We start from the raw sequence: 24676 nt of genomic DNA, 5'->3' as shown, positions 1-24676 counted from the left end.
GTGAAGCTCTCCTGGCCTTTCATTTCTCCTGAGCTGTATGTGGTGCTGCACCAAGTTCTGCTGTCATTTATTAGAGCAGAATGTGGGGAGCTGGCACACCAGAGCTGTGCCTTCTCCCTGATTCATGGAGCTGGTGCTCAGTTCCTGCCACAGATGGGCTCTGAAAAGGAGCTTTGCTTGTTTGGCTCTGCTTAAAACAAAACTTTGGGGGCTGATGAAGCAGAGGAAGGAGCTGCTCATTTTCAGAGTTACTTTAATTTTGGCTGCTTTGCTGTTCCAGCCCTTGCTGGAAGTGCCCTGTGTACCCTCATCTCTGCCTTTGCAGTGTCAGTGGCACCTCAGGGCTGAGTTCACAGGACAGTTATTGTCTAGTGGCAGCTCAGGTATGATCTCCTCTCCCCATACTACATTTGGGACTGGTACAGGATGTGGGTCAGATCTGTGAAGTCAGGCAAGTGCTGTTTGTTCTCTTGCACATGCGTGGTGTTCTGAGTGTTCTTTTGGTAACTAGGAGCCGCGTTGCTTTGGGTGTTCCTGACAATTAAGCACTGGGAGATTTACTGTGTGCCTTGTGTGTTTTGTATTTTGATTTCTCAGTGCTTCTGCTGAGCTGAAATGGTGGGTAACTCGTAACTGGTGCTGTTTATTTCCTGAGGTGAAAGAGCACTGGTAGAATTTCAGAATCATCTTGGAAGGTGAGATGAGACTGCTCAGGGGAACAGCAAAAGGAAAATGGAGCCTCTTCCTTGGATCCTTCCTTGCTTTTTATTCCCAGGTTCCATGATTTCCTGCAAGACAGAAATCTCTTGCCATGTTTACATGTTGTTTGAGCCCTGAGGATGGAGCCCATAAATATCATTTGGTGCAGCCCCAGCCCCAGGGCAGCTGCTTCCGCTGCCCACGAGGGAAAGTCCCTTCCTGTCCCACTTGGGAAATAGCACCATGTGAATTGCTGCTCATCTCCAGCTAAATGTCTGGCAAATGTGCTATTGGGGGAGACTGGAATAAACTGGATCAGTGAAGGGCAGATGTCCTTTCCAGGCTTATTCCCATGTGGAGTGAATTCCCCCCAAGATGCACTTCCCAGAGCTTGTGGAGCAGTTCAGTGCATGCAGGGGGTAATTTAGGCTCCAGGGCAGGTTGGTTGTGGTTTGAAGTCCATCCTCTTCCAGCTCTCTGATTAGGCTGTACATGTTCTGGGGGTTTTTCTCCATGGAGCAGCCAGAGGACCTCTCTGAGGAGTTAAATTAAGGGTGGCTTGGGTGACGGAGCACTCTGAGCCTTGAGAGGCTTCTGTGGGGGCCCTGGTACCTGAGCACCTGCAGTGCTGGTGTTGGAGCTGTGCTGGGGACAAAGTGTCACAGGAGCTTCCTGACATCCTTCTTTCCTTGAAAATACCACACCAACACAAATGCTTGTTTTGCTGAACGGGTTTCTTATGAAAATGATCTTGGTGAGAGTTTTGCAAGCACAGCGCTGCTTCCAGAGGGAGCTCATGAGATTTTGGGGTGAACACTGCTTTTCATTGTTACACAGTGTTTGAGTTGAACCAAGAGTGGTGAATTTTTCTTGCTTCATCTCAAATTGCTGATATTGCTGGCTAGCATGTTTGCTGAACAGGAGCCTGTTCTTTTCCATCTCAGCTGAATGTAGTGATAACAATGGAGGTGAATATTCAGGTGCCTTGTCAGAGCAGCAGGGATACAAAGGCCTTTTCCAGCACAGGTGTTTCTCACTGCCTGCTTCAGTCTGGGCACTGCCAGAATTTGTGGCTCTCCCTCAGGGATGCCAGATCAGCATCCTGGGGTCTCCACATCCCTACCAAGCACGAGGTCTCGTGTTCAGGTCTGAATTGCTGACCTGGTGCTGCTGGTAGGTTTCTGTGACGCCTCACGCTGTGCCTCAGACACCCACCTGCTGTTTGCAGCAAGCACTCCAAACTGGCTCCCACCCGGCCTTGAAAGGCTTTGGGACAGATTCAGTGGCAGGTTTGTGTTTGTCTAATTAGTTTGCTTACAGTTCCCTCACATCTGTTGAGTTCCTTAAACTTCACAGAAGGGACAGAGCCGTAATGCTTTCCCTTCAGCAGCACTTGTTCTATATTCAGTGCGGGAAATAACTTGTTCCCAACTTGGGCTTGGGCCAGGAATTGTTCCCCTGAGGCAGAGATGTATACAACAACTTCTGGAGTATCTTACACCTACCATGGGAAAGAAGGTTCAAAGGCACACAGTTGTGATAAAACCAGTATTTAAATTCTGCCCACTTCATTTACTCATTTATTAACTCCAGAAGTCTTGCTGAGAGACTGACATGTCATCACTCTCACTGGATGGTGAAACTAGAATGGCTGCTGTCTGGCTCAGGGACTTGAGGAAGCAGTTCCTAAATCCAAGGGCTTGCTCCTGCACAGCCAGTGTCTTTTCCCTGCCCTGGGAGGAGAGGAGGAAATGTTTCAGAAACATGAAAAATCTGCAGATCCCTGCCCGTGCTTGTTCCTGTCTCCTGCAGCCACACTGCTGCTGCCAGTGCCCAGCTGTTAGTCTGGACAGCAGCATGTTTTTGTTGTCTCCAATAGTAATAAATCAATATTTTTCTTTTTTTTTCTCTCCCAAGTTTTTTATTTCTGAATATGTAATGAAACCCTTAAGTGGTAATGTGCCATCAGTGAGTGTGTTTGTGTGGAGGGTGTATCTTAGCTCTGCTTTTCATTCACAGAAATGTCTTCTCTGAAATGCCTGTTCCTTGTTTGGAAAGCACTCCAGGCTCCTGTGTGAAAATCCAGAAAGGAGGAGCATTCCAGCTGTGTAGGGCAGGATTGTGTTTTTGCTGGAGCATAACAACACTGAGCATAAGCTTCTTTCAGAAAGCAGAACGTCAGTGTTGGAGGTAGTGAAGTTGTCAGCCTTTCTCTCCCTTACCCTGACTGAAGATCTGGGGGTGTGAGAAGCCCTGGAAGTGGCTCTGTGTGTCCAGTGCTGTGAACAAACGTGCCTGTTCTGAGCTGCCTTGGCAGCCACCATCCCCAGTGGCACATGGGCTGAAGGGCTGCAGCCTGGGACTGCGAGTTCTGATCCTGAAAGAAAAGTATTTTAAGGAACACTTGATTACAGTGCAGGGTGCTGTGCTGCTAAAAATGCCCGTGGGATTAATGGATGTGAGAACATGGAAGGGAGAGCCCTGCCTGTGGGGGGATCAGGCTGTGCCTCTCTGGGGGGACACAGGCCTGGGCTTTGCAAACCTGAGGTGTGGGAGGGCGTTTGGAGATGGGGCAGTGCAGCCCTGGGTTGGGGGGGTTGCTTGGGCTCTCGGGGTGTTCTCTGTTGTTCTAAGAGCAGAGTGTGTGAATTGGGATTGGCACTGACCTTATGGAAAGCCCAGATCTGAGCCCTTTGTCAGATGTGCTTGGCCACGTCCCTTCCTCCCGCATCGTCGAGGGGTGGCTGTGCCGCACCCAGGGCCTGCTCAGCACCGGCAGGACGGTGCCCCTGCTCCCCTGGGAGCGCTGCAGTCCAGCCCAGAAAACAAGGAGCTGTACAGCCTGCCTTGGAATGGTCATCACCTTCCTGCAGGCTTGTGCAGCACAGTTGTGAGTTGTGTCTCTCCCACAGGTGAAGGAATCGGATGGTGTGGTTAACGACGAGCTGCCGAACTGCTGGGAGTGTCCAAAGTGCAACCACGCAGGGAAAACTGGAAAAGTGAGTTTAATGGGAATAAGTGGAGCTGGAATGAGATACAAAATCTTAAGCATTCCCTCTGGTTTGTACATAGACTTTAGCTCAATACCAGCTTTGGTTTTGTGCTTCATTTAGGTTTTGTTTTTAATTACCCATGGTGGAGGGTTGGAATGTGGTGATCTTTAGGGTCACTACAAACCCAAACCATTCCAGGGTTGTATGGCTCACTCCATGGTGATTCTGTGAGTTGGAGACAAGCTCACAGCTTTCTGTTCTTCAGTAATTTTTGTACACTTGTACCAACACTTCACCCTGCACCTGGGGAATATTTAGGTTAGTTCTGTGCACTGCTGCACATTAATTTTGACAATGAAAATTCCTGAAATTAAAAATTCACAAGCAATTATGCAAAACCTGGAGTGTCTGTTGAATTAGTGAAACATTATTTCTTTGCAGACTGAGACAGACACTTGCAAGTGTATAGTTAGAAAAATAACCTCAGGAAAATTAAAACTTTTAACTCCTTTCTAATCATTTTGTGAGTTAAAAAGTGACCAACCCACCAGCGTGAGAGTGCTGGTGGCAACATAAAGAGCTGGGAGATGCATAAGGTATAAAGTTGGTTTGTGTTTTGTGTCTCTCTGGCGTACAAGCAAAAGCGCGGACCAGGATTTAAATACGCATCAAATCTCCCGGGCTCGTTGCTGAAGGAGCAGAAAATTAACAGAGACAACAAGGAAGTGCCAGATGCTGCCAAAAGGAAAGGGGACTGCGAGGAGACTCCCAGGCGGAAATCGGAAGAACATTCCAAAAAGGCTCCAGTTGACTCAATCCTGAGGAGAAAATCTGACGAGGTGCATCTGTGGAGAAAACGGAAATTCGAGAAATCCCAGGAACCCACGATGAGAAAGCGGGTAAGGCACAACCCCTGCTCACGGGTCTGCACAGAGCCTGGGCTGCCTGGGGATGCTGTCTGAGCTCTCCTGGCTTAGAGCTCATCCCCAAAGCCCAGATGGGTCCTGGAGGAACTGCGATGTTTGACTGTCCCGGTAAAAGCTGCTGGTCTGACAGGACAGTGGCTTGAACAGGGACTCAGGTTGATGTTCAGAGGCTGAAAACACTGGGCTATGGCTGCTATTTTATTAAAGATACTGGGAAACCCACTTTAACTGCAAAGTCTTTACAAGGTGCTCAGAGTAGGAACAAGGTGAAAATCAGTTTTTCATGAAGCCTTTTCATGTGTCTCCACGTGGTGGCGCCTGGCAGCTGTTTTGGGGCTGATTTGGGGCTGTGCCACCCTGGGAAGCCTCTGGAAAGGACACCTTGGGGTGCCTGCAGAGAGCAGCAGCTGCTCCCAGCAGTTCTGTAGACAACTTGGCCCTGAACATGACAGTCAGGACTCTCAGGCCAGGCAGGAACACTCCAAATTTTCATGTGGATTCCAAAATGTGGTACTTGGGATCTGCAGAAATGCTGATTTGCAGAGGCAGAAATGAGACTCCAATTTACTGTGTCTCATGACTAAAGTGGCTGATGGCTGTAAAATGAGAATCAGTGGCTGGACTGGTGTTGCCTGTGAAGCTCCCAGGGGTGGGAGTCAGTCAGTCCTGCAAGGCTGGAATGTGGGAATGCTGCAGGATGGCAAAAGTAGGGATTTGAGCTGCTTTGGTGGAAAGAGAGCAAAATTCACAGTAGCAGTTCATGCATGGCTGCTTGCTGGCGTTGCTTTCCTTTTCCCATCCCTTTGGACTCCCCCCAGGGAGGAAGGCACCGTGGGTCACCACATTACCACACAACACAATGTGTTTGGGTTTTTTACTTTCTTCCAACAGCTAAAATATGGAGAAGAAAACAAACTTTATCCCATTTACATCTTGAAATTACATATTCTCTTATGGAAACCTTTAACTCTGGGATAGTTCAGCTGCACTGTCTGGGTTTCTATTTTCTCTTCTGGTGTCCTGTATTAAAATACAGCAGCCAGTTGTGTTTTGATGACCCAAGGAATAAAAATCTGCTGTTTGACCCTCCCTGAACATTGCCCCTGCCACACAGCCCCTCAGCAGGTTGTGCCACAGCACATCCCAGAGTCCCTGCTCCCCCCAGGGATGTCCTGGCACACTGCTGCCCTCTGACAGCCTGGCATGATCACAGAATTCCAGTGCCTGGAAGTGGAATAGCCTTCACTGCCCTGTGTGAGGGGAGCTGCACTGGGCTGGTGTAGTAATGGTTTTATTCTAAGCTGTCATTAACTTACTGTGATTTCTCCCTTTATAATATGTGAATTTAAAGGCAGGGTGATCAGCTTTCTCCACCGTGTGCCACAGGCTGAACTTTGGGAACACAGCCACTGCCTTGATCCAATTAGTTTATTGGGAAAGTGAAAGCACAGGCCCTCTGACACAACAAGTGTGCTCTCAGCAGTTCCCGCTCCTTGCCAGTCCAGATCTCCGTATTAGAGCTGTCTCATTGTAACAGCTGGTGGCTTCTTTCTTGCTTGTGGTGATCAGATTAGGCTTGAAGCTTTCCTGGGCCTCGGTTTGTCTGTCACAGAGTCTGGTGAATGGGAGTGGGGTGGGTGAGGGGGAGCGAGTGCAGAGCAGGGACTGGGGCAGGACGAGGGTGCTGGGCCCTGTGAGGGCTCAGCAGTCCCGGGGTGTCAACATTCCCTGTTCTGCAGGCATTGGAGGGGATGGCCAGGGTTTGGTTGGTGTAAAGGAGCACCTAAAGTGTCTAAAGGAAGGCTGTGGGTGTCCAGCAGCTGGCATGGCAGCTGTGATTCCAGGGGTTTTGGGAATGGCCCTTCTGGCCATGGTGTGAGGACACTTGGGCACTGTTTGATGTGGGTGCCCAGTGGATGTGGCCCGAGCCTGGATTGCTGTGGCCCGCTGGGGACAAAGCTGTCCATGGTGTGCTGCTGATCTTCTGCATGTAAATGATCCACTCAGAGATGGGCAAGGCCCTGGAACGTGCAGGAATATCTGCACAGTGAATCAGTACATTTATCACTCCTGGAGTGCAGTGCGCCAATAGCTGGACTCCTCATCCCTGCTGGCTCTTGAACTCGATACCTTTGGCCGGTGGCTGCGCCCGGTGCTGGGATGGTGCTGGGATGGGTGGGGCCCAGCACTGGCAGGGGGCCCGGGCAGGGCTCCTGTGCGGAGCATCCGCATGGCAAGCGCCGCTGGAAGCGCCGCACGGCCTCGCTCCCACAGTCAGCCCTTGTCTCTTCCTTCCAGCGGCGATCGTGGAAGGCCCCGGATGACCGAACTGCCATGATCAAACCCCTGCGGCGCCTCAAGCAGGAGCCCGAGGATGAGCTGCCAGAAGCACCCCCCAGGTCCAAGGATAGCGACCAGTCTCGCTCCAGCTCACCCACAGCCGGGCCCAGCACGGAGGGCGCCGAGCCCAGGGACAAGAAGAAGTTCAAGATGAGGAGGAAAAGGCGGCTTCCCAATAAGGAACTGAGCAAGGAGCTCAGCAAAGAGCTTAACCAGGAGATCCAAAAAACCGAGAACAGCCTTGCCAATGAGAACCACCAACCCATCAAATCTGAACCGGAGAGCGAGAACGAGGAACCCAAGCGTGTGTTGAACAACAGCGAGAGACTCCATAGGTTCAGCAAAGGGTTGAACGGGACTCCCCGGGAGCTGAGGCACCACCAGCTCATGCCCAGCCTGCGCAGCACCCCCCGGGGAATAGCCCGGCCCCCGCCCTCGCTGTCGCCCCCCAAGTGCATCCAGATGGAGCGGCACGTTATCCGGCCACCTCCCATCAGCCCCCCTCCGGACTCGCTCCCCCTGGATGATGGGGCAGCCCACGTGATGCAGAGGGAAGTCTGGATGGCTGTCTTTAGCTACCTCAGTCATAGAGACTTGTGCATCTGTATGAGAGTTTGCAAGACCTGGAACAGATGGTAAGGAGAGCGGGACACGAGGTGTGGCGGGATGGGCACGGCAGGGACGCAGGCACCGGTGTCTCCTGGGAGAGGGGTGTGGGCTGTCCCTGGAGCTCTGGTGAGCCCAGGCAGAAGGGGTGAGTGGCAGAAGTGGCAGGTCTCACATTGCTTTCTCAGAAACAGCAGTTCCCAGCATTTCTGATGGAGCTGTGTGCGTCAGCCTCGGCGTCAGCCTGCCGGGCTCCGGAGCAGCCTGTGCTGGAGTCGGACACCGCGGTGTTCCTGCTGCTGGAACAGCCAGCCTGGCTCAGTCTTGGTGTCATTCTGCCCCAGGACTTCCTGACTGCCAGCATTTGTGCAGTTCAGCTATTAAATACCTACTGAGATAGTGAGGATCCCACCGTGTGCTCCTCACAAGGGCTGTGCTGATTGTCTCCCTGTGGAGGGTGTGTGGAGAGCCAGGCTGTTCCCTGTTCCCTGGACCAGCAGAGCACGTTCTGGAGGAATCTTTCGTTGATGGTGTTTGCTCACAGCGTGTCCCCTGTGCTCGGGTACCATGTGGCCCTGACACAGCTGTGGCTGCACAGCAGCAGCAGAAGCTTTAGTGCAGATTTACAGGTTTCAGTGACCCCTCAGTGGAGCCTTCTGGCTCTGGTGACTCCTGTCCCGGGTTCCTGCTGTGCACAAGGACAGACAGACAAGGAACAGGCTCCTTTCCAGCACAGCCTGCTAACAAAACATGCACAAAATAGAGAGGCTGATAATTCAGTGTGAGGTGATGTGTGTGGAGTGTCTCCTTCGTGAGCTGCTTGGTGTCACTGAAACCTGCTAAATGCATTTTCTACTTAAATACAGTATTTGCTAATTAAAAAAAAAAAAAGGAAATGCAGACTCCTGCACACTCATCAGGACTTGGTGTTGTTGCCCTTAGAGAAGCATAAAGAGCAAAATGACACATAATCCCACATGGATAGGAATAACACAAACACAGGAGAGGGAGGATGTTTTCCTAAATGCACTGGTTTTAAGTAAGGAAAACACAGAGGAAATGGGGTATTATTTAAATCAGACTTCACATATAAATAAGTCAATAATATAAGGAAGGAATGGTGACTTGTCTTCAGGCTATAAAATAGATTTTAGTAAGTGCTGGGATGACTTAAAATGGGATCCAAAGTTGTTGACACTTGTAATTCTGTGGAATTAATTCCATGCATTATTGCAGGATATATTTGATGGAGAAACTTGAAACTTATGTAACATTGTGTCAGGTTGTGTTTATCTTTGCAATACTTGGCCTTATTTTTTGAAATTTTCAGTTAAATGCTATAGTTTTTCCTACTGTTTAATGACACTTTTTAAAGCCTTACCAAAATCCAAGTTAGTACCAAATTAAGTGCTGTTGGCTTTTTTCTTTTTTGGGTAGGTGCTGTGACAAAAGATTATGGACCAAAATAGATTTAAACCATTGTAAATCCATCACTCCACTTATGCTTAGTGGCATTATTAGGAGACAGCCTGTAACCCTTGATCTTAGCTGGACAAATATATCTAAAAAGCAGCTGAGTTGGCTTATCAACAGACTGCCAGGTAAGTGATGTGTTCTCATCACCAAATCACGAACCAGTTTGTATAACAAACCTCTGTATCTAAACTGCAATCTCTGGGGAAAGCCTCCAGGGACTGGGGTGGCCTAGAAGAGGAGCAGACTCTACTAGGAGGGCTGGAGATGGATAAAAATGAAGCATCAGGGGGTTAAAATGAGCCAAAATTATTTTTTGTGACTACTTGACATGTTCAGTTAAATAATTAGAGGCAGGTCTTGCCCAGCAACGTAATGAATGCTGCTGTGGAAAGGGCTGAGAGGACTGGGGAAAGGAGTGAAATTGCAAATGGTGGGACAGATGGAGAGCTGGGCAGGAGGAGGGGATCGTGCTCAGAGCAGCCTGGGGGTGCCAGTGGAGGTCACTGGGATGTGTTTGGGAAGGTCCCAGTGTTCCAACCTGTTCTGTATCCGCAGGTCTGCGGGACCTGCTGTTATCAGGGTGCTCATGGATAGCAGTGTCAGCACTTTGTAGCTCCAGTTGTCCCTTGCTGCGAACTCTGGACGTGCAGTGGGCAGAAGGACTGAAAGACGCACAAATGAGAGACCTCCTGTCCCCGCCCACGGACAACCGGCCAGGTAACAGCGGGGATAGCCCAGGAGCCCCATCCACCCCGGGGCCTGTTCTGTGCTTATTCCCCCTCAGAGCAAACAGGCAGGAGCCCCCACAGCTGAACCTGGTGGGGCTGGGGCCGTGCTGCCCCTCGGGGAGTTCAAGGTAGTGACTGGCAACACTCCCAGCTGGAGCCCTGGGGTGACAGGGATGTTCTCTGCCTGCTGAACCATCATCTGAGCCACCGTGCTGGTTTTCTGTCTAACTTTCTTCTCTTCAGGCTGCAACGGGTGTACTTTAGAGAGTATGGAAACACTTTATTCCAGTTCAGGGAAGGAGCAGTTCTGTGTGTCATGCCACATTCGCCCGGATTTCAGCTCAGGTGAAATTTTGAGCAAATCAGATCTGCTTTCTGGCATGCACTGCACAGCCTACTGCTTATTCCCAGCTTGTAATTCTGCTGGGCCCCTGCAGTTACTTTCATCCCTTTTGTTTTGAAATCAGGAGGTGGCTTTGTCCACATGCCTGTTCCAAAAATAGACAAGTGTTCCTGCTGATCTTCCCTCCAAAGCTCCAGACAGGCAAAAGCATCAGAAGTTGACCCAGGGCAGCAGTGTTGTGTGTCACGGTGCATTTCACAGAGGCCTGCAGATGTTGGCAGCACGGGGTGGGGCTCGTGGGCATGACCTGCTGCCTCTGCTTTGCAGGCCAGATCGACAACCGGAGCAAGCTACGGAACATCGTGGAGCTGCGCCTGGCCGGGCTGGATATCACGGATGCTTCGCTGCGGCTGATCATCAGGCACATGCCCCTGCTCTCCAAACTCAATCTCAGTTACTGTAACCACGTGACAGATCAGTCTATTAACCTGCTGACCGCCGTCGGAACCACCACGCGGGATTCATTAACAGAAATTAATTTATCAGGTACAGGATGTGGGGGAGGGAATTGGCCAGGGCTTCAGAGCTGGGAGGGGCTTTGACCTCTGCAGCTCCTGCCCTGCTCCTGGTGTCAGTCCCTGGCAGCAGCTGGACATGCTGGAAATGGCTCTGCAGCTGCCAGAGGTGTATCCACGTTCATCCTCCCAGGGCATTTTCCCGCGCTGCTGCTCTGCACATCTGGGCTGCCTGGCTTGATCCCATGGGTTGCACAACAGCTGGGGGAAGGGGATGGGCGATGGAGCTGGCAGGGATTCCTCTGCTGGGGATGGGGCTGGAGCTGGTGGGGATTCCTTGTGCTGGAGAAAAAAATCAGTGTTCAATTTCTGCCCTCTGCTCTCCCCAGACTGCAATAAGGTCACTGACCAGTGCCTGTCCTACTTCAAACGTTGTGGGAACATCTGCCAGATCGACCTGAGGTACTGCAAGCAAGTGACGAAGGAGGGCTGTGAGCAGTTCATAGCGGAGATGTCCGTAAGTGTCCAGTTTGGGCAGGTGGAAGAAAAACTTCTGCAAAAACTGAGTTAGTTAAAGGACTCGTGTAAATACTGGGGCGAGGGGGGGGAAGGGACTAAGAACACGTAGGGATTTTATTTTCAATTGGGAACTTGGAATATCAGAAAATGCCGTGATTGGATTTTACAACTCTTGTTGAGGAGAGAACAACGTGAAACTACCCATGTTAAGAATTTCAACTTGTGCCACTAATTCAGTCCACCTGGGATGTCCTGCACTGGCTCTTATGCAAATTCATAAGGCGACTGTTACCGATGATAATTGTTCACACCCTGGAAGAGGACTGAGCTCCAAGAAATACTGTTATTTAAAGTACCACAGCATGTGCTTGGTAGTGTAAATTTGATTTCTGCTTTTCATTTCTTAAAACAAGAAAAAAAAAAAGTTGGTGTCATTTAAGTGGACCACGCACTGCATTTCTGCCTTCTTAACACGTTTTGTTTTGTTACATCTTACATTATGCAGAACTATTTTTGTACAAAAATTGTTTAAAAATTATTTATGCAATGTTTGAATGCATTACCAGTGTTTCAGTTTTGATTGCCAATTTTTATCTTTACTTATGGTAGGCGAGAACTTAACCTATACTTCGTAGGCAGTATCTATCTACAAACGTGCCCAGGTCAGGAAAAGTAGGTTCATACTTTCAACTTAAAGCATGTTTTAATGGAAGTTTATATCCTGCTTTGTATACTTCAGAAGTGACATAAGCATGTTGTGGAAATAAGGTGTAAATTATAGTTGAAGTAAAACACTTTTATCTGTATAGAAATCACCTTTTTCTCAAAATTTTAAAAAAATTCCAATTTCAGCTTTTGCACATAGGAGGGTTTCACTCTGTAGCATGAGCTCTTGTACTCAATATAAAATTAATTTATACAGTGAGTCCAGCAGTAGAATAAATGGTCAAACGTAGTCTCTCTTTCTTTGAAGTGTGAGTTGAGTTCTCATTTAAGGTTTATAACATGGTTATTTCCTGATTGTAAAATTCTGCATTCATAAGTGCCATTGTTGTACGGTGTTGTTTTCGTAGACCTTCCTGATGCAGTTTTACCTTTGTTGAATTTGTATAAACAATTGTACAAAAACAGGCGCTGGCTCTGCGCGTTTCTGTGGGTGAGGGGGGGTGGCTGCAGGGAGCTCTGGTCCAGGACTCTGAGCATTTTGCTGGCCATTGTTACATCCACCTCTCCATTCCTCCAGCAGGGATCTGCCCAGGCAGGCTCCAGGAGCATTGACAGCTTGAGAACATTAAAACTGGAGCTGAGTAACCCCCAGCACTGCCAGGGCTGGGTAAGAAAAGAGACAGAGGCTGAGAGAGCCCATCACCCATCTTTATTAAGCTTGAGTGGCTAATGAGCAGCATGGAAATAACACCAAGGGCATGTCTGTCTTCATTAGCCTCCCCTCTGGACAGACTCCAGGAATTAAGTACCATTAAAAAGTTATTTCTAAAAAATAAAGCCATTGAGAGGTTTGCTCCCTTCTGAAAAATACCCAGTAGAGCTTGGAGCTGTGTTTTGTGTGAGGAGGAGCTGCTTTCTCCCTTCGAAGCCAGCTTAACAGTTCACAAAAGTAAAAGCAGGTGCCAGTGCAGCACAGGTCCAGTTCTCAGGTCCTACTCCCTCAGCCAAGCACAGCCTTGGCTCTGGGACATTGCTGCCACATGGGGGATCAAAGGAGAAACTGTACCTTTTAAAATCAACTCAGCTTAAAGAACAACTGGACACACATGGTCCTTCCTCACCTCTTTTTTACAATGAACTTCACCAATCCCAGTTGTGTCCATGCTTGGTCACAGGGATCCTGTTCTCACCCCCAGCACAAGCTCCTCTTGCTGCTCCCTTTCACAGGTCATTGCTCACACACATCCTACAGGGACCCAGGAGCAATTCCTGCTGCAAGAGGACCTGGATCCCAGCTCATGGCACAAAGTTCAGTCTGACCCTGGGCCCGGGGCTGGCATCAAGACAGGGCCCTCAGCAGCCCCTGGGAAGCTGGTTTGGGTGACTTGGCTTTGGGTGAAAGTTTGAACAGGAGATTTTAAACAAAAACCGGCCCTGCTCCTGTTTCCCCCTCCCCAGTTAAGGTTAGTAACGCCGTACATTCCACGTTAGCAGCAAGGAGGTGGTGCCCTGACCAGGACTCACAGTAACATCAGGCTATCGGCACATGGAGTACAATCATCACTGATTAATAGTTACAACAGGCATGAGCGGATTAAGGACCACATTAACATGTTTTACTATCGTACCCCTTCTTAAAAAAATAGTTTATTCCTAAACTAAAAACCACTTAGTAACTGGTTTTTGGAGCCCACCAGGCAGAGCCCAGTGCAGCCCTTGAGCCCTGCAAAGTGATGGAGTGTTTGGGACACAGACAGAACAGCCAAGACAGCACACGTGTCATGATAGACATTCAGAGGGAGCAATCAGCATAAAGCAAGATTGCTTAAGGGCTTCTGTGCAGGAACAGTTCATGGCAGTGCTGCCTAAGCTGTGTCCGACACCAGCAGGAGCCAGGCTGTCGGAACAGATACATTCTATAGTTAGGGAAAAGCTGAATAATCAATTGATATATTCATTGCTTCTAATGCACTAGAGAACACCACAGGCTAATAGGCTCAAGCAGAGGTGTTTGCTGACCACTTGCCGAGTGCTGAATACGTAAGGACAGGTGAGATTCTTCAGAAGAGAGCAAGAACTGCTGTAAACAGTTTGACTCCAGCAATCTGTGGGGCAGTAAAGGTCAGTGGGGCAGCACCTGGGCCTGCCCAGCCCTGCGCTGCAGGAGCTGCTTGAAAAACCTTTCACCAACTTGTACATCTTGACGTTGAAAAGGCCGAGTTTAATCAAAATGACAATGCTGCCGTGCACCCCAGGGCCCAGCATTCCTGCCCACAGGAATCCTGCCCACAGGAATCCTGCCATGGGCACTCGGGGCAGGGCTGCCTTAGGATTTGAAGACGTGCACGGCCCGCACAACGTACTGGCGGCAGATGGGGCACTCACTCATCCTCTTGCCGCACTTGGTGCAGGTGACCATGTGGCCACACTCCAGCAGCACGCAGTCGATCACGGCGTCCATGCAGATCCGGCACAGGTTGTCATCGTCCTCGTTCAGCTGCATCCTCTCCCCCTCTGGAAACCAACAGAGAGGGAGGTCACAGCTCTGGGCCCTGGAGAACCAGGGCAGTTCCAGCCTAGCCATGCTCCACCCCCTCACACAAACTCTTTTAACCCCCATCTATCTTCCACCAAAAATAAGCAAAGAAGTAAGAACTAGAAAGCCCCTCAAGTGAACACCCAATGTTTGGCTTCATTCTTTAAACTCAAGAAACTATTTTCAATTCTGAATGTAATGACTGCAAAATAACATGCTGGATTAAAATTCAGAGCATGTTGGTTTTCCATCTCAGAGCTCACTGTTTGGCAGAACACTTTCCTCAGAAGATTAAACACAATAATAATACAGCAGACTAAGAAGTGGAAGCCTTAAGTAGGCCATAAAGGTGGCAGAAGTGAACAAAACCTTTCAAGTTTCATTGCAAATAGTCACCATCCCCATCAATAACTGAACATTCCATCAGATCATGCAGATCATGGTGAAAAAAATAAACCTTAAGCTCAAGGGGTTTTTTCCCAAGTTTTGTGTGAGCAAGAATTGGTCTGAGGACAAATTACCCAAGTGAAAGATTCCAACTGCTGCATGGAGCAGAGGGTAGAACAGCAGCCACTGAGCTGCAGCCACAGAATCACCTTATGAAAATGTGGACTGAGACCAAAGCACTTGGACTTTTGTCACTGTAGATTTTAATTCTGCAATAACAGCTCTGATCTGCACAGCTACAGAGAAGCCCTGGCTAATGCCCTGTGAAACCAGCAAAGCACGTGGAGGTGCCAAGTTTCAGTTCTCAGAGGAACCAGTTCTTGGTTGTGTAATTTTACCTTCACCATGAAAGCTGAGCTCTCCGAGCTTTGGAAGAAAGTCTCAAAAAACCAGCACAATCCTGGAATGCTTTATTTAATCCCTACAGCCACGTTCAGCTACTCTAGGGCCACCCTGCATTGCTAAAACACATTTTCCAGGTGTTCCAGCAGAGCATACTGAGTTCAGATACCGAGTTCTTCCACTGGCAGAATCAAACCAGAAACCGGAAACTTGGTATTCTAAAGAAAGCAGAAATAAAGTATAAACCTACGTGTCTTGTGGTTCTCCTTGTTCTCTCTGTACAGTCTGCTCACTTTTTCCACAAGTTCCCATTTTTCACAGCATCCTGAGTAGTTGACAAAATTGCAGGCGAGGATTTCCTTCAGGTGCCGCACACTCATGCCTTCAATGTCTTCCAGACTGGAAATATCAGACAGGGACGCCCTTGCTCTCTTCCTGGCCAGTCCCGGGGTCTGAAACACATCAGTTGTGTGGTTTGAGCTGTCTTGGTTAGTTCAGAGCACCACAGCTGGAGCACGAGAAGCTGCAGCAGCCTGGCTAAAGTTTAATTGTTTCTGAAGCCAGTGTGTGCAGACATTCATTGCCAGACACAGCAAACTCTGCAAGAACCCACAGCATGAGGCCAAATGTTGGCAGACATCTAAAACACTTTATGGTATCACATGCCAAAAATCTATTCTTAGTTCATATCTCACCTGCTCTTCTGCACTTTCTTCTTCCTCGTTATTTACAGATGTTTCCATTTGTCCCTGCATACAAAATGAAACTCATCAGGATAAAAACCCATGTTATTCCCTTATAAAACACTTTCCTTCCTACCAAGGTGATCACAGGTCACAAAGAAATGACATTTTGAAGTTCCAATTGCTACTAACAATTCCAGGTTTAAGTCTCTTCTGACATGAACTAGGAATCTTTGCTAATTATCTCCAGGTTTCAGGTGCAGGGTACAAACAGCATTTTTACTGTCCCTCCAAACTGTATCAATAGGTATTTTATTGATACATAACTATTAAAAAACCAATAATGCTATTGCATAAAACATGTTAATCACTGTACCCGTGAAGGTGTTCCACTTCCTGTGCTTCCCCTTCTGTTAGCAAGTTCTCCTGGGTTTGACATGGATACAGACGTGGAAAAGGGATGGGTAAAAAAGCTGGAAGTCTGTGACCGTGACGAACGCAAGCTGCCAGCGTCCATGTCCTCCCCCGAGCCATGGTGGTCCAGCACCAGGTTCACCAGGTCCTCCTTCTCCCTGCAGGTGTCCGTGGGGATGTTTCTGAGGATCAGGTACTGACGCAGATCCTTCACTTTCAATCTCATTAGCTGAGGGCGCTGGAAGGCTGTTTCTTGCAGCAAGTGACAAGTGGAACATCTTCTGAGATTCTCTTGTAAGACTGAACAAACTGAGCAAAAATCCTTTTTGCAGTCACAACACACGTGCTGAGGGGAAAGGAGGGAACCATTCAGCTCTGGGTACAGGAAACAAATCCAGGCCCTGCTCTTCCTTCTCCAGGTTACAGAATTTACTATTAGCTCTTCCACTGTCAGTTGTGACAGACATAATTTTTAATATTTAAATACAGAAAACTGCCCTGCCCATTCTGCAAGTGTACCAAGAGAGTCCCTTGCTCTTTTGTCACTACTGAAGCTGATTTGAGGTTTTGGTGAAAAATATTATGAATAAACAAATAAATAATTAATTTGTAGTTTAGACAACAAAGGAAACTAAAACCAATTTTATGGTCTGTTAAAATACTTCTGAATATACTGTCACTGCTCCTTTCACATGTGTAGAACAACAGTATAACCCCAAACTTTAGAGAACCTACTGCTTCCTCAGCTGATTCCCAAGAACTCAAAGCAGGCCTTGCATGTGATGAATCACATGGGAGGGAAATACTCCCAAAGCCCAGATGTCACTTCTGAAGAGAGCTTTGTTGAAAGGACTCACAATACACAAAAGCTGGAGTAGGCAAGACTGTCAGCATTCCAGCTGCTGTGAACAAACCCAAACTGCTCAATGTTTCCAGGATTATAGTAAATTAATATCAGCTTCAGAAATGTCCCTACGCAACACTTCATTCAACAAAACCCTGCCATGTGAACAGGACATGTTGGAAGGGAAAAACACCACACAAGCTGAGAGAAGAGGTTTTGTGATTATCTCAAAGAGCTGCAGAGGATTAGGGCACTGAGGGAACAAAATAACAATCCTTGACAGTTGTGACACACAGAAATAATAAAATATGAACAATCTCAGTTTTATTTATCTGCATTAACCCACCAAACTGCCTCCCAAGGAAGAAAGAGGCTGCTGGAGCACAACAGCATGGAGCAGAACTAAAGCTGGTCTGTAAACAACCAGAACTGCACAAGAACTTCCAGAAAGGAGCTCTAATACTGTTTTGTGAGTTTTTAACTTTTCCATCACCCAGTTTGCTCACTTCAGTACTCAACCACCGTTTGGTGCCATCTTCAAAACCAGATTTGCTTTACTGTTTAAGATTTTGAAGCTACCATGTATCTTACAAATCAAGAGTCCATTAATTTTCAGGCCAGCCCAGATCCAACATGTCACTGACTAATGAACATCAGAGTCACTAACTTCTAATCCTGGTTGACAGTAATTTCCTGTGACCTCAGAATAAGGCACTTCCTCCCTCCCTGCCTATATCCACCTCAGGTTTCTGAGAAACCCACACAGATTTCCCAGTATGCCACAGATGAGTTCAGAGGGGTAAAAATACAGTGCAATAGGAAATATACTCACTTTTTTCCTGAAAACAGAAAAGGAAAGTCCACAGGCTTTGCAGACGATGTTGGTGCCAGCTGCAGCAGGAGCTGGATATGCTGAGAATCCTGTGCTTGGTGTAAACCTGAAGGGGCCAGCACCTCCCCCAAAGCCAGCCTGCTGGCCACGTACTGCTCCCGTCCCCATGACTTCATTCAGCAACCCGCAGCAGGAAGCCCACATGGAAGTAGCTCCCGCCTGAAAACATCACAGAGCAAAGGCAGAAAATCAGTATCTGAAAGCCCACATCAGATGTGACTTGCTGCCGAGGAGCTACTTCACTCCATCTGTCATCATCCCAGGAGCATGTGGTGCCAACACCCGGAGCTCCAGGATCCCAGCAGGCTCACGGCTGCGACAGACCTGCTCCACTCCCAGCTGAAATCCAAAGTGGGAAAGATTTGCCTCCGAGAGGCCAATGCAGGTACAAGGAGCTCACACTCACAACTCCTCTTCTACAGAATTCCCCACAAAAAGTCAGGGATTTGAGGAGTGATGCAACAGTGGAGCAAGGAAGGAGTGACTGACAGCCCAGTCAGTAGGTGAGGGCCAAACCCCAGAACGGTGACAGGCACAAAGGTGACAGGCACAAAGAGCAACTTCTCATGTTTAATGCACAACTGTCCCTGCAGGAGCTGCTCCAGAACTCATCCAGCTCTTGCATGACTCACAACAAAACTCTCTAAAATAATATTCCTGGTTTTCAAATTTGAAAACCAACCTTCGTTAGAAGATAATTACAGTCCGGTTTCACTGAGAAGAAAACATTTTTCAAGATCTCCCTGAACCTTCTTGTTTTGTTACTTTACAAAATGTCTAACAAAATTAAAATAAATCTACAGAAACTTATTTTCTATTGATTGTATTTCAATTTTGTGTCACATAATCTTACAACACTGGAAATTCTGAACACATAAACAAAGTGCTATTTTTTGTCCCTGGAAGCCTTTAGCACTGGTTTCTCTACCAAAAGTTCATATTCTACTTAAAGGTGGAATTTGGACTCCAAGTTGGGCAGGTCATAAGTTTAATCACTATCAGGTGGCTCCCTGAGACCTGCTAGAAAAAACACAGGGACAAACAGAATCACATCAGGTTCTCCAGCTGAGGGATACAACTTCCTTTAAACGCAATGATTTTTTCATACTTTTTTCTTTAACAGCTGTTCTCTTTTTCATTCCAGGGTAGCATCTTTTTTTTTTTTTCCCCAAAGCACCAAGACAAAAAAAATTGCTTTTGAGACTTTTAATTCTTGCTGTAAAGCCCCAGCCAACCAGAACATGCACTTCAGCTGTGTATCATGGTGCTTTAATTCTTGTAGTAACTACAATAACTAATTTCTAGATGAAGTTGCACATTTGCCCTGAATACAATCATCTTACATTTGTGGGAACTTAATGCTAGAATAACTGGGGATAGGCCAGAATATCTCCTTTCAAACCACAGAGCACAAAAGGTAAGAACAAGAGCTTCAGTTAAAACATCAAATATACATTCTAATTAAATCCTCTCATCTGTTAAATCCACTCATCATTATGGATATTTCAACAGCAGAATTCACCCTGCTGAAACAAGAACCCTCTGTGCCCTGGGCACCCCAGGCACAGGAGATCTTCCTCAGCTTGCTGCAGGGGGATGAACTCCAGCGGCCCTTCCCTGACCTCCAGGGCACTCACAGCCCAGCCTCAAACCAAAGCTTGTTTTATACTTCTCCATTTTAAGCACTGTGGAAATGTATTAATATTAATTTTCCCTGGATAAAACATAATTATCCTGGTTTATTAGGCGAGAGGAACTAACTTTCCAGAAATACATCCTGAAAACCAATGACAGCAGAGCTCTGAGTTTTAAAACTTGGAACTTCTGAAAAGTACTTCCTCTCATCTTAAGAGAAAGCTGTAACACAACCATTCCTCTCATTCATCACCTATTCTTCAAAGCTGAGGAGCCAATAATGTATCTAAAATATCTCAAAGCAGCCACATATAAATAGCAGAAAAATAAAATAATGAACCAAAAGGATCTGTCAAAATTCAACTTCCTTTATTACACAACTATGGCCTGTGCAGGGGGTCACAGCGGCAGCAGAACACACAATGACTAAAAGGACATAAGACATTTGAAACCACAACCCTGGCCCGAGACTTTAACACCTGCTTCTTAGACTGATTTTATTCCAGAGCCTGTAACAACTGTTCAGACATCACTGTCAACACCAAACACATATATTTTTAGGAACTTTTTGCTACCCATTTTGGACGCACGGAAGTAGTTCATATCAAACAGAAATTATCTTTATCTTGCTGCCAACCACTCACTTAAGGTGAAAGGTAGGGCTACGTGGGCATTAATTTAATTTTCTCCCTAACCTACGTCACCTGTGGATTCCTTCTATGCCCTCAGGTCATTAACTGATAATTGAATTACGGTGTCTAGACTCCCCATATAGCTCTGTAAAAGAAATGGCACCGTGCTGAAAAGCACCAACACAACACACAAAGTAAACACGCTGCAACAAAAAAAAAAAAAAACTCCTTTGAGAATTAATCAAAACATTCCCAATTTCTGCACCAAAACCATCAGTCTCCACTTCCATGAACAAGCTGGCATCGGTATCCTCCCTCTCCATACCTCATGTGCATCTCATAAGAGCAAAATCCTGGGTTCCAACTTCTCTGCTGTTGTTTTCAGCTTTAAGGCTTTTTAGTTACCTGACGAGTATTTCACCTGCTGCTCCTGACACACCTGTGCAAGCCGGGTGTGCAACCAAAGCCGTAGAACGACAGGAGAGCGGCGGGAGGGATTTATTTTTAATCATTTTAACTGAAACTTCCTCTTTACACCCACCCTTGGACCGAGCAGAGCTTTTCCGGGACGGCGCAACAGCCCCGGACGCGACGCGGCGTCTCAGGGGAACGCCCGGGGCTCCGGTCCCCGGGAGCCCCCGGTGAGCCCCTCACGGACGCGGCCCGCCCTGCCCGGCTGCTGACTCAGCGCGGGGCCCTCAGCTCGGCGGTGCCGGCCCGGCCGCCCCTCAGAGCGGGGCGGGACGGCGGCCGCGGCCTGAGGCGAGCCGGGAGGGGCGGCCCGGCCCGGACATCCCGCTGGACTCCCGGCCCCGTCACCCACCCCGGTTTGCCCCCTTCCTCTTTCTCCCTTCCTGGCAGAGGGAGAAGCGCCTCCCCGGCTGGCCGAAGCCCTCACCTTCAGGGATCCCCCCCCTCACCTTCATGGCCGCTCCCGCCGCTCCAGCGCCGCGCCACCCCCGCCCCGCGCCGACCCCGCCGGGCCGCCGCTCGGAGGGCGGGCCCTGCTGAAAGGCCGCACGCCATTGGCTGCCGCGCAGCCGCGCCGCGCGGCCATTGGCTGCTGCGCCCCGACGGCGAGCGGGAGCGGCCAATGGGAGCAGAGGACACGGCGGGGCCGAGGGGGCGCGGAAATGCCCCGAGCGGGGCCGGGACATGCGGGGGGCGCCGAGAGTGGCACTGGTGCTGTCACCGATGCAACACCCATGGTGTCACCCATGCAGTCACTGACTGTGGCACCGATGGTGGCTCCGAGGTGATGCTGCCCTGGCACATCTGGAGTGCTGTGTGCAGCTCTGAGCTTCTCAGGATGGGAGGGAAGGAGCTCCTGGAGAGAGTCCAGCAGAAAGAACGGACACAATGAAGGCTCTGGAGCATCTCTCTTCCAAGGAGAGACTTGTGGGAGCTGTCTGCAGATGAGAAGGCTGAGAGGGGATCTCATGGATCTGTACAAACATCTCCAAGGGGTGCCAGGAGGATGGTGCCAGGCTCTTTTTGGTGGTGCCCAGTGACAGGATGAAGAGGAATGGCCATAAACTAATATACAAGAGGTTTCACCTCAACATGAGGAAGATCTTCTTTCCATGGAGGGTGGATCTGGAACTGCAGGGACACCTTCCCCTATCCCAGGCTGCTTCAAGCCCCAGTGTCCATCCTGGCCTTGGACACTTCCAGGGATCAAAGGGCAGCCTCAGCTTCCCTGTGCCAGAGCCTCCCCACCTTCTGCATAAAGAACTTTTCCCTAACACCTAACCCAAATCCACCCTCTTTCAGTTTTATTCTACCAAACCCTTTGGTAAGAACCATTAAACTTGAGAAAAGATTTATTATCTAAAAATCCACTTCCAGCGAGCTCATAGATGCCATTATTATTTTCTCTAGGTTGTGAGTGGGATATATATATATAAAATAATAATCATAGATTGCAAGAACTGAAGGCTTTTAACCAGAAGATTACATTAAAGAAACCTCAGCAGTACAAGCCTGACCAAGGCTTCAGGAAAGCTTTATGTAACAGCACACTGGGCCAAGAACCAGGCAGGCCTTTGCCAAAAAGAGGAGCAGACAAAAGTGGCTGAAAATAAACAGGGAACACAAATCAAATTTACCCCTACAAAGGGTTGGATGCAATCTGCTAATTTCTGCAGGAAGGATCTATTTTTTTTCAGCAAATAATATACAAGAAGTGGATAAAAAAGCGGGGGGAAAAAGGTGTGTAATTGCCATGTGAATGGCACAGTCCTGGCAGCTTCAGGAGTAAGAGCAGATACTGCACACAGCCCAACTTCTGGATTTGCATTGACACCATATTTTAATTCAAAATCAGGTCACCTTTTTTCAGAAATGCTTATGCTCCTTGACAAGCTTTAGTTATGTTCTGAACTTGTACACATGGCTTTATAAAAAACTTCATTTTTCCCCCCCATAATAGCTTGCAACAGAAAAAATAGAAAAGCCGTGTGAATACAACGTTGGAGCTTGCAGTGGCACATTCCTCACATTTCTAATGCAAGGGATTGCTTTAAGACACCTTAAAAATATCGGTACAATTTGGTTTTTAAGAAGTTCTATGTCATCCCAACTGTCAATTCAGAGCCACCCTTGAAGTACCAAATTATACACATATTTTTGTTGATAATAATACATTAAAACACGAGAACTCCCATTACAGTCACTCTAATGGGGTAAAGGCTGTCCCAAACCAAGCAAAACCCAACATTTTAGCTTTTTCTCTGTTAAGGATTTGTTAACAAGAAATCCTCCCAAACACAGATGTTTTAGGGAGTAACGTGGGCCTGACAGAGCTGAGATCTGGTGACAGTGCTGGCAGCTGCACTTGCCACTCCTGCCTTAATTTGGGCAGATCTGGATGAATCATGTCCTTAACATGTGATTTGAGATGACTTTTACTGCATTAGCGTGCCCAGACTGTAACCACGCTGAGGGTTTTAAACGAGGATCTTTAACTGTGCCAGCTACTCCGTGGGTGAAAAGGAGCATTTCAAGAGGTTCTATTAATAAAAGACTTGCCCTCGCTGAGCCTCCTGGACTGTGCCAAAGCAGCATTAAAAGATTTAAATCTATTACTGTGAGATGTCCCATTTCCTTCTGCCGCCAAATAACAAGTGACAATGACTCGCTGCAGCTCCGTAATCCCCTGAGGTTTCACACAGCACCAGAGACAAAGGTAGGGAAGTGATTCTTCCCAGGAATATTAATTTGGTTTTAATTTAACGATCTGCAAAATTTAATAATAAAGTTAAAAAAGACAAATTTAATCGCTGGGCTTTATCTGGGGATTTCAGGTTGGATATTAATGGCTATGGGAAGGATCAAAGAATCACAGAATCAGAATGGTTTGGGTTGGAAGGAATCCTAAAGATAATTTATTTCCAACCCCCTGCCATGGGCAGGGACATCTTCCCCTATCCCAGATTACTCCAAGCCCCTCCAGCCTGTGTGACACTTCCAGGGATCCAGGGGCAGCCACAGCTTCTCTGGGCACCCTCAGAGGGAGGAATTTCTTCTCAAAATTCCATCTAACCCTGCCTTCTGCCAGTTCAAAGCCATTCTCCATGTGCTGTCACTCCAGGCCCTTGTAAACAGTTTGTTTAAAAGGGCCTCTATCTTTGTTGGTCCTTTCAGGCACTGGAAGGCCACAATTAAGTCACCCCAAAACTTCTCTTTTCCAGGCTGAACAACCCCAGTTCTCCCAGCCTTTCCTCACAGGAGAAGTTTTCCATCCCTCAGATCATCCTGGCGTCCCCTCTGGCCTCGCTGCTGGGCACAGCCTATTTTAGGTAAGCTGAAAGATGACTTTTTCAACTGTGTTACCTAATCTTAGATTTAATACAATCAAAGTCATCCCTCACTGCTGGTTTTTAGGCGTGAGAGCTGATTTAAATATACTTCAAAAGTGTATTCTAAATGTTCCCTCTGCACCACGCACTGAAGGATTGTCAGCAGAGTTCACACTTCGGCTCCAGAGCGTTGCACAGAAACATCAGAACCAGATGTTTGTCATTTCCTTTTCCCTCCCAGTCCTTGCACAGGCTGGCTGCAGCCCTGACTTTATCTCATCCCCCTCCCCTGCCTGTCCTACCACGCCACCAATTCCGTGTTTCCGCCCAGGCCATTGGGCTTTATTTTCAGGAAATGTCAGCAAATTGACCTTTATAACATAATAGGGGCTGTTACTTCCTGCGTTCTGCATTCAGACACAGCTCAATAAGTTCTTTGAGGGCGAGGAAATGATCATTAATTATGCCAGCAGCAGCAGCAGCAAGCTACAATGTTAAGTTTCTTAAATGTAAATGTATCCTAGAAAATTACTCCCCGCTTGATTTGCCTCCTCCTCCTCCTCTCACCACCCCCAGGCATGAATCAGGAGCAGCGCAATGGAAATCCCTGGGGACATGCAGATGTATAATAATATTGAGT

The 24676-nt window shown here is 47.9% G+C and overlaps 2 protein-coding genes across 8 annotated transcripts in view; one reads left to right on the top strand and one right to left on the bottom strand.

Annotated features, from left to right (window-relative positions):
* Window positions 1-12275, top strand: part of KDM2B (lysine demethylase 2B) — a 106445-nt gene extending 94170 nt beyond the window's left edge. For 3 of the 5 annotated variants that reach the window (XM_088064892.1, XM_088064893.1, XM_088064894.1), the window contains 7 exons: window positions 3612-3699; window positions 4323-4591; window positions 6917-7593; window positions 9002-9165; window positions 9596-9757; window positions 10439-10657; window positions 11016-12275. In XM_088064892.1, the coding sequence (XP_087921018.1) occupies window positions 3612-3699; window positions 4323-4591; window positions 6917-7593; window positions 9002-9165; window positions 9596-9757; window positions 10439-10657; window positions 11016-11197 (1761 nt within the window). In that variant the 3' untranslated portion in view covers window positions 11198-12275. Of the gene's footprint in view, window positions 1-3611; window positions 3700-4322; window positions 4592-6916; window positions 7594-9001; window positions 9166-9595; window positions 9758-10011; window positions 10114-10438; window positions 10658-11015 lie in introns of all 5 variants that reach the window. The other 2 variants (XM_088064895.1, XM_005524268.3) reach the window with 2 other exon arrangements.
* Window positions 12276-12498: 223 nt separating this feature from the next.
* RNF34 (ring finger protein 34) lies at window positions 12499-21226 on the bottom strand. Of its 3 annotated transcripts, none has more exons than XM_005524265.3 (6): window positions 21157-21226; window positions 17910-18128; window positions 16196-16579; window positions 15832-15885; window positions 15387-15588; window positions 12499-14325 (listed from the first exon to the last, which is right to left on the bottom strand). In XM_005524265.3, the coding sequence occupies exons 1-6, from the start codon at window positions 21160-21162 to the stop codon at window positions 14138-14140; spliced, it is 1053 nt and encodes a 350-aa protein (XP_005524322.1). In that variant the 5' UTR covers window positions 21163-21226; the 3' UTR covers window positions 12499-14137. The 3 variants fall into 3 exon arrangements, with proteins under 3 accessions (XP_005524322.1, XP_087921022.1, XP_014109244.1); XM_088064896.1 differs by lacking the exon at window positions 21157-21226 and adding an exon at window positions 20778-20893; XM_014253769.2 differs by lacking the exon at window positions 21157-21226 and adding an exon at window positions 20642-20730.
* Between the last annotated feature and the right edge of the window lie 3450 nt (window positions 21227-24676).

Source organism: Pseudopodoces humilis, chromosome 20 (genome assembly GCF_049639895.1).
Source record: "Pseudopodoces humilis isolate 2021_Gansu_Grassland_sample_001 chromosome 20, ASM4963989v1, whole genome shotgun sequence".
NCBI classification, from domain to species: Eukaryota; Metazoa; Chordata; class Aves; order Passeriformes; family Paridae; genus Pseudopodoces; species Pseudopodoces humilis.
The sequence above is the reverse complement of the archived record's forward strand: the minus strand, read 5'-3'. Positions and strand labels throughout refer to the sequence as shown.

Bases quoted from the DNA above. Each gene is read 5' to 3' on its own strand.
- RNF34 (XM_005524265.3), bottom strand. The intron at 15,886-16,195 runs GTACAGTGATTA...TTTTGTATGCAG, and splicing joins GAAGTGGAACACCTTCACGG to GGACAAATGGAAACATCTGT. The intron at 14,326-15,386 runs GTAGGTTTATAC...GTTGGTTTCCAG, and splicing joins CAAGGAGAACCACAAGACAC to AGGGGGAGAGGATGCAGCTG.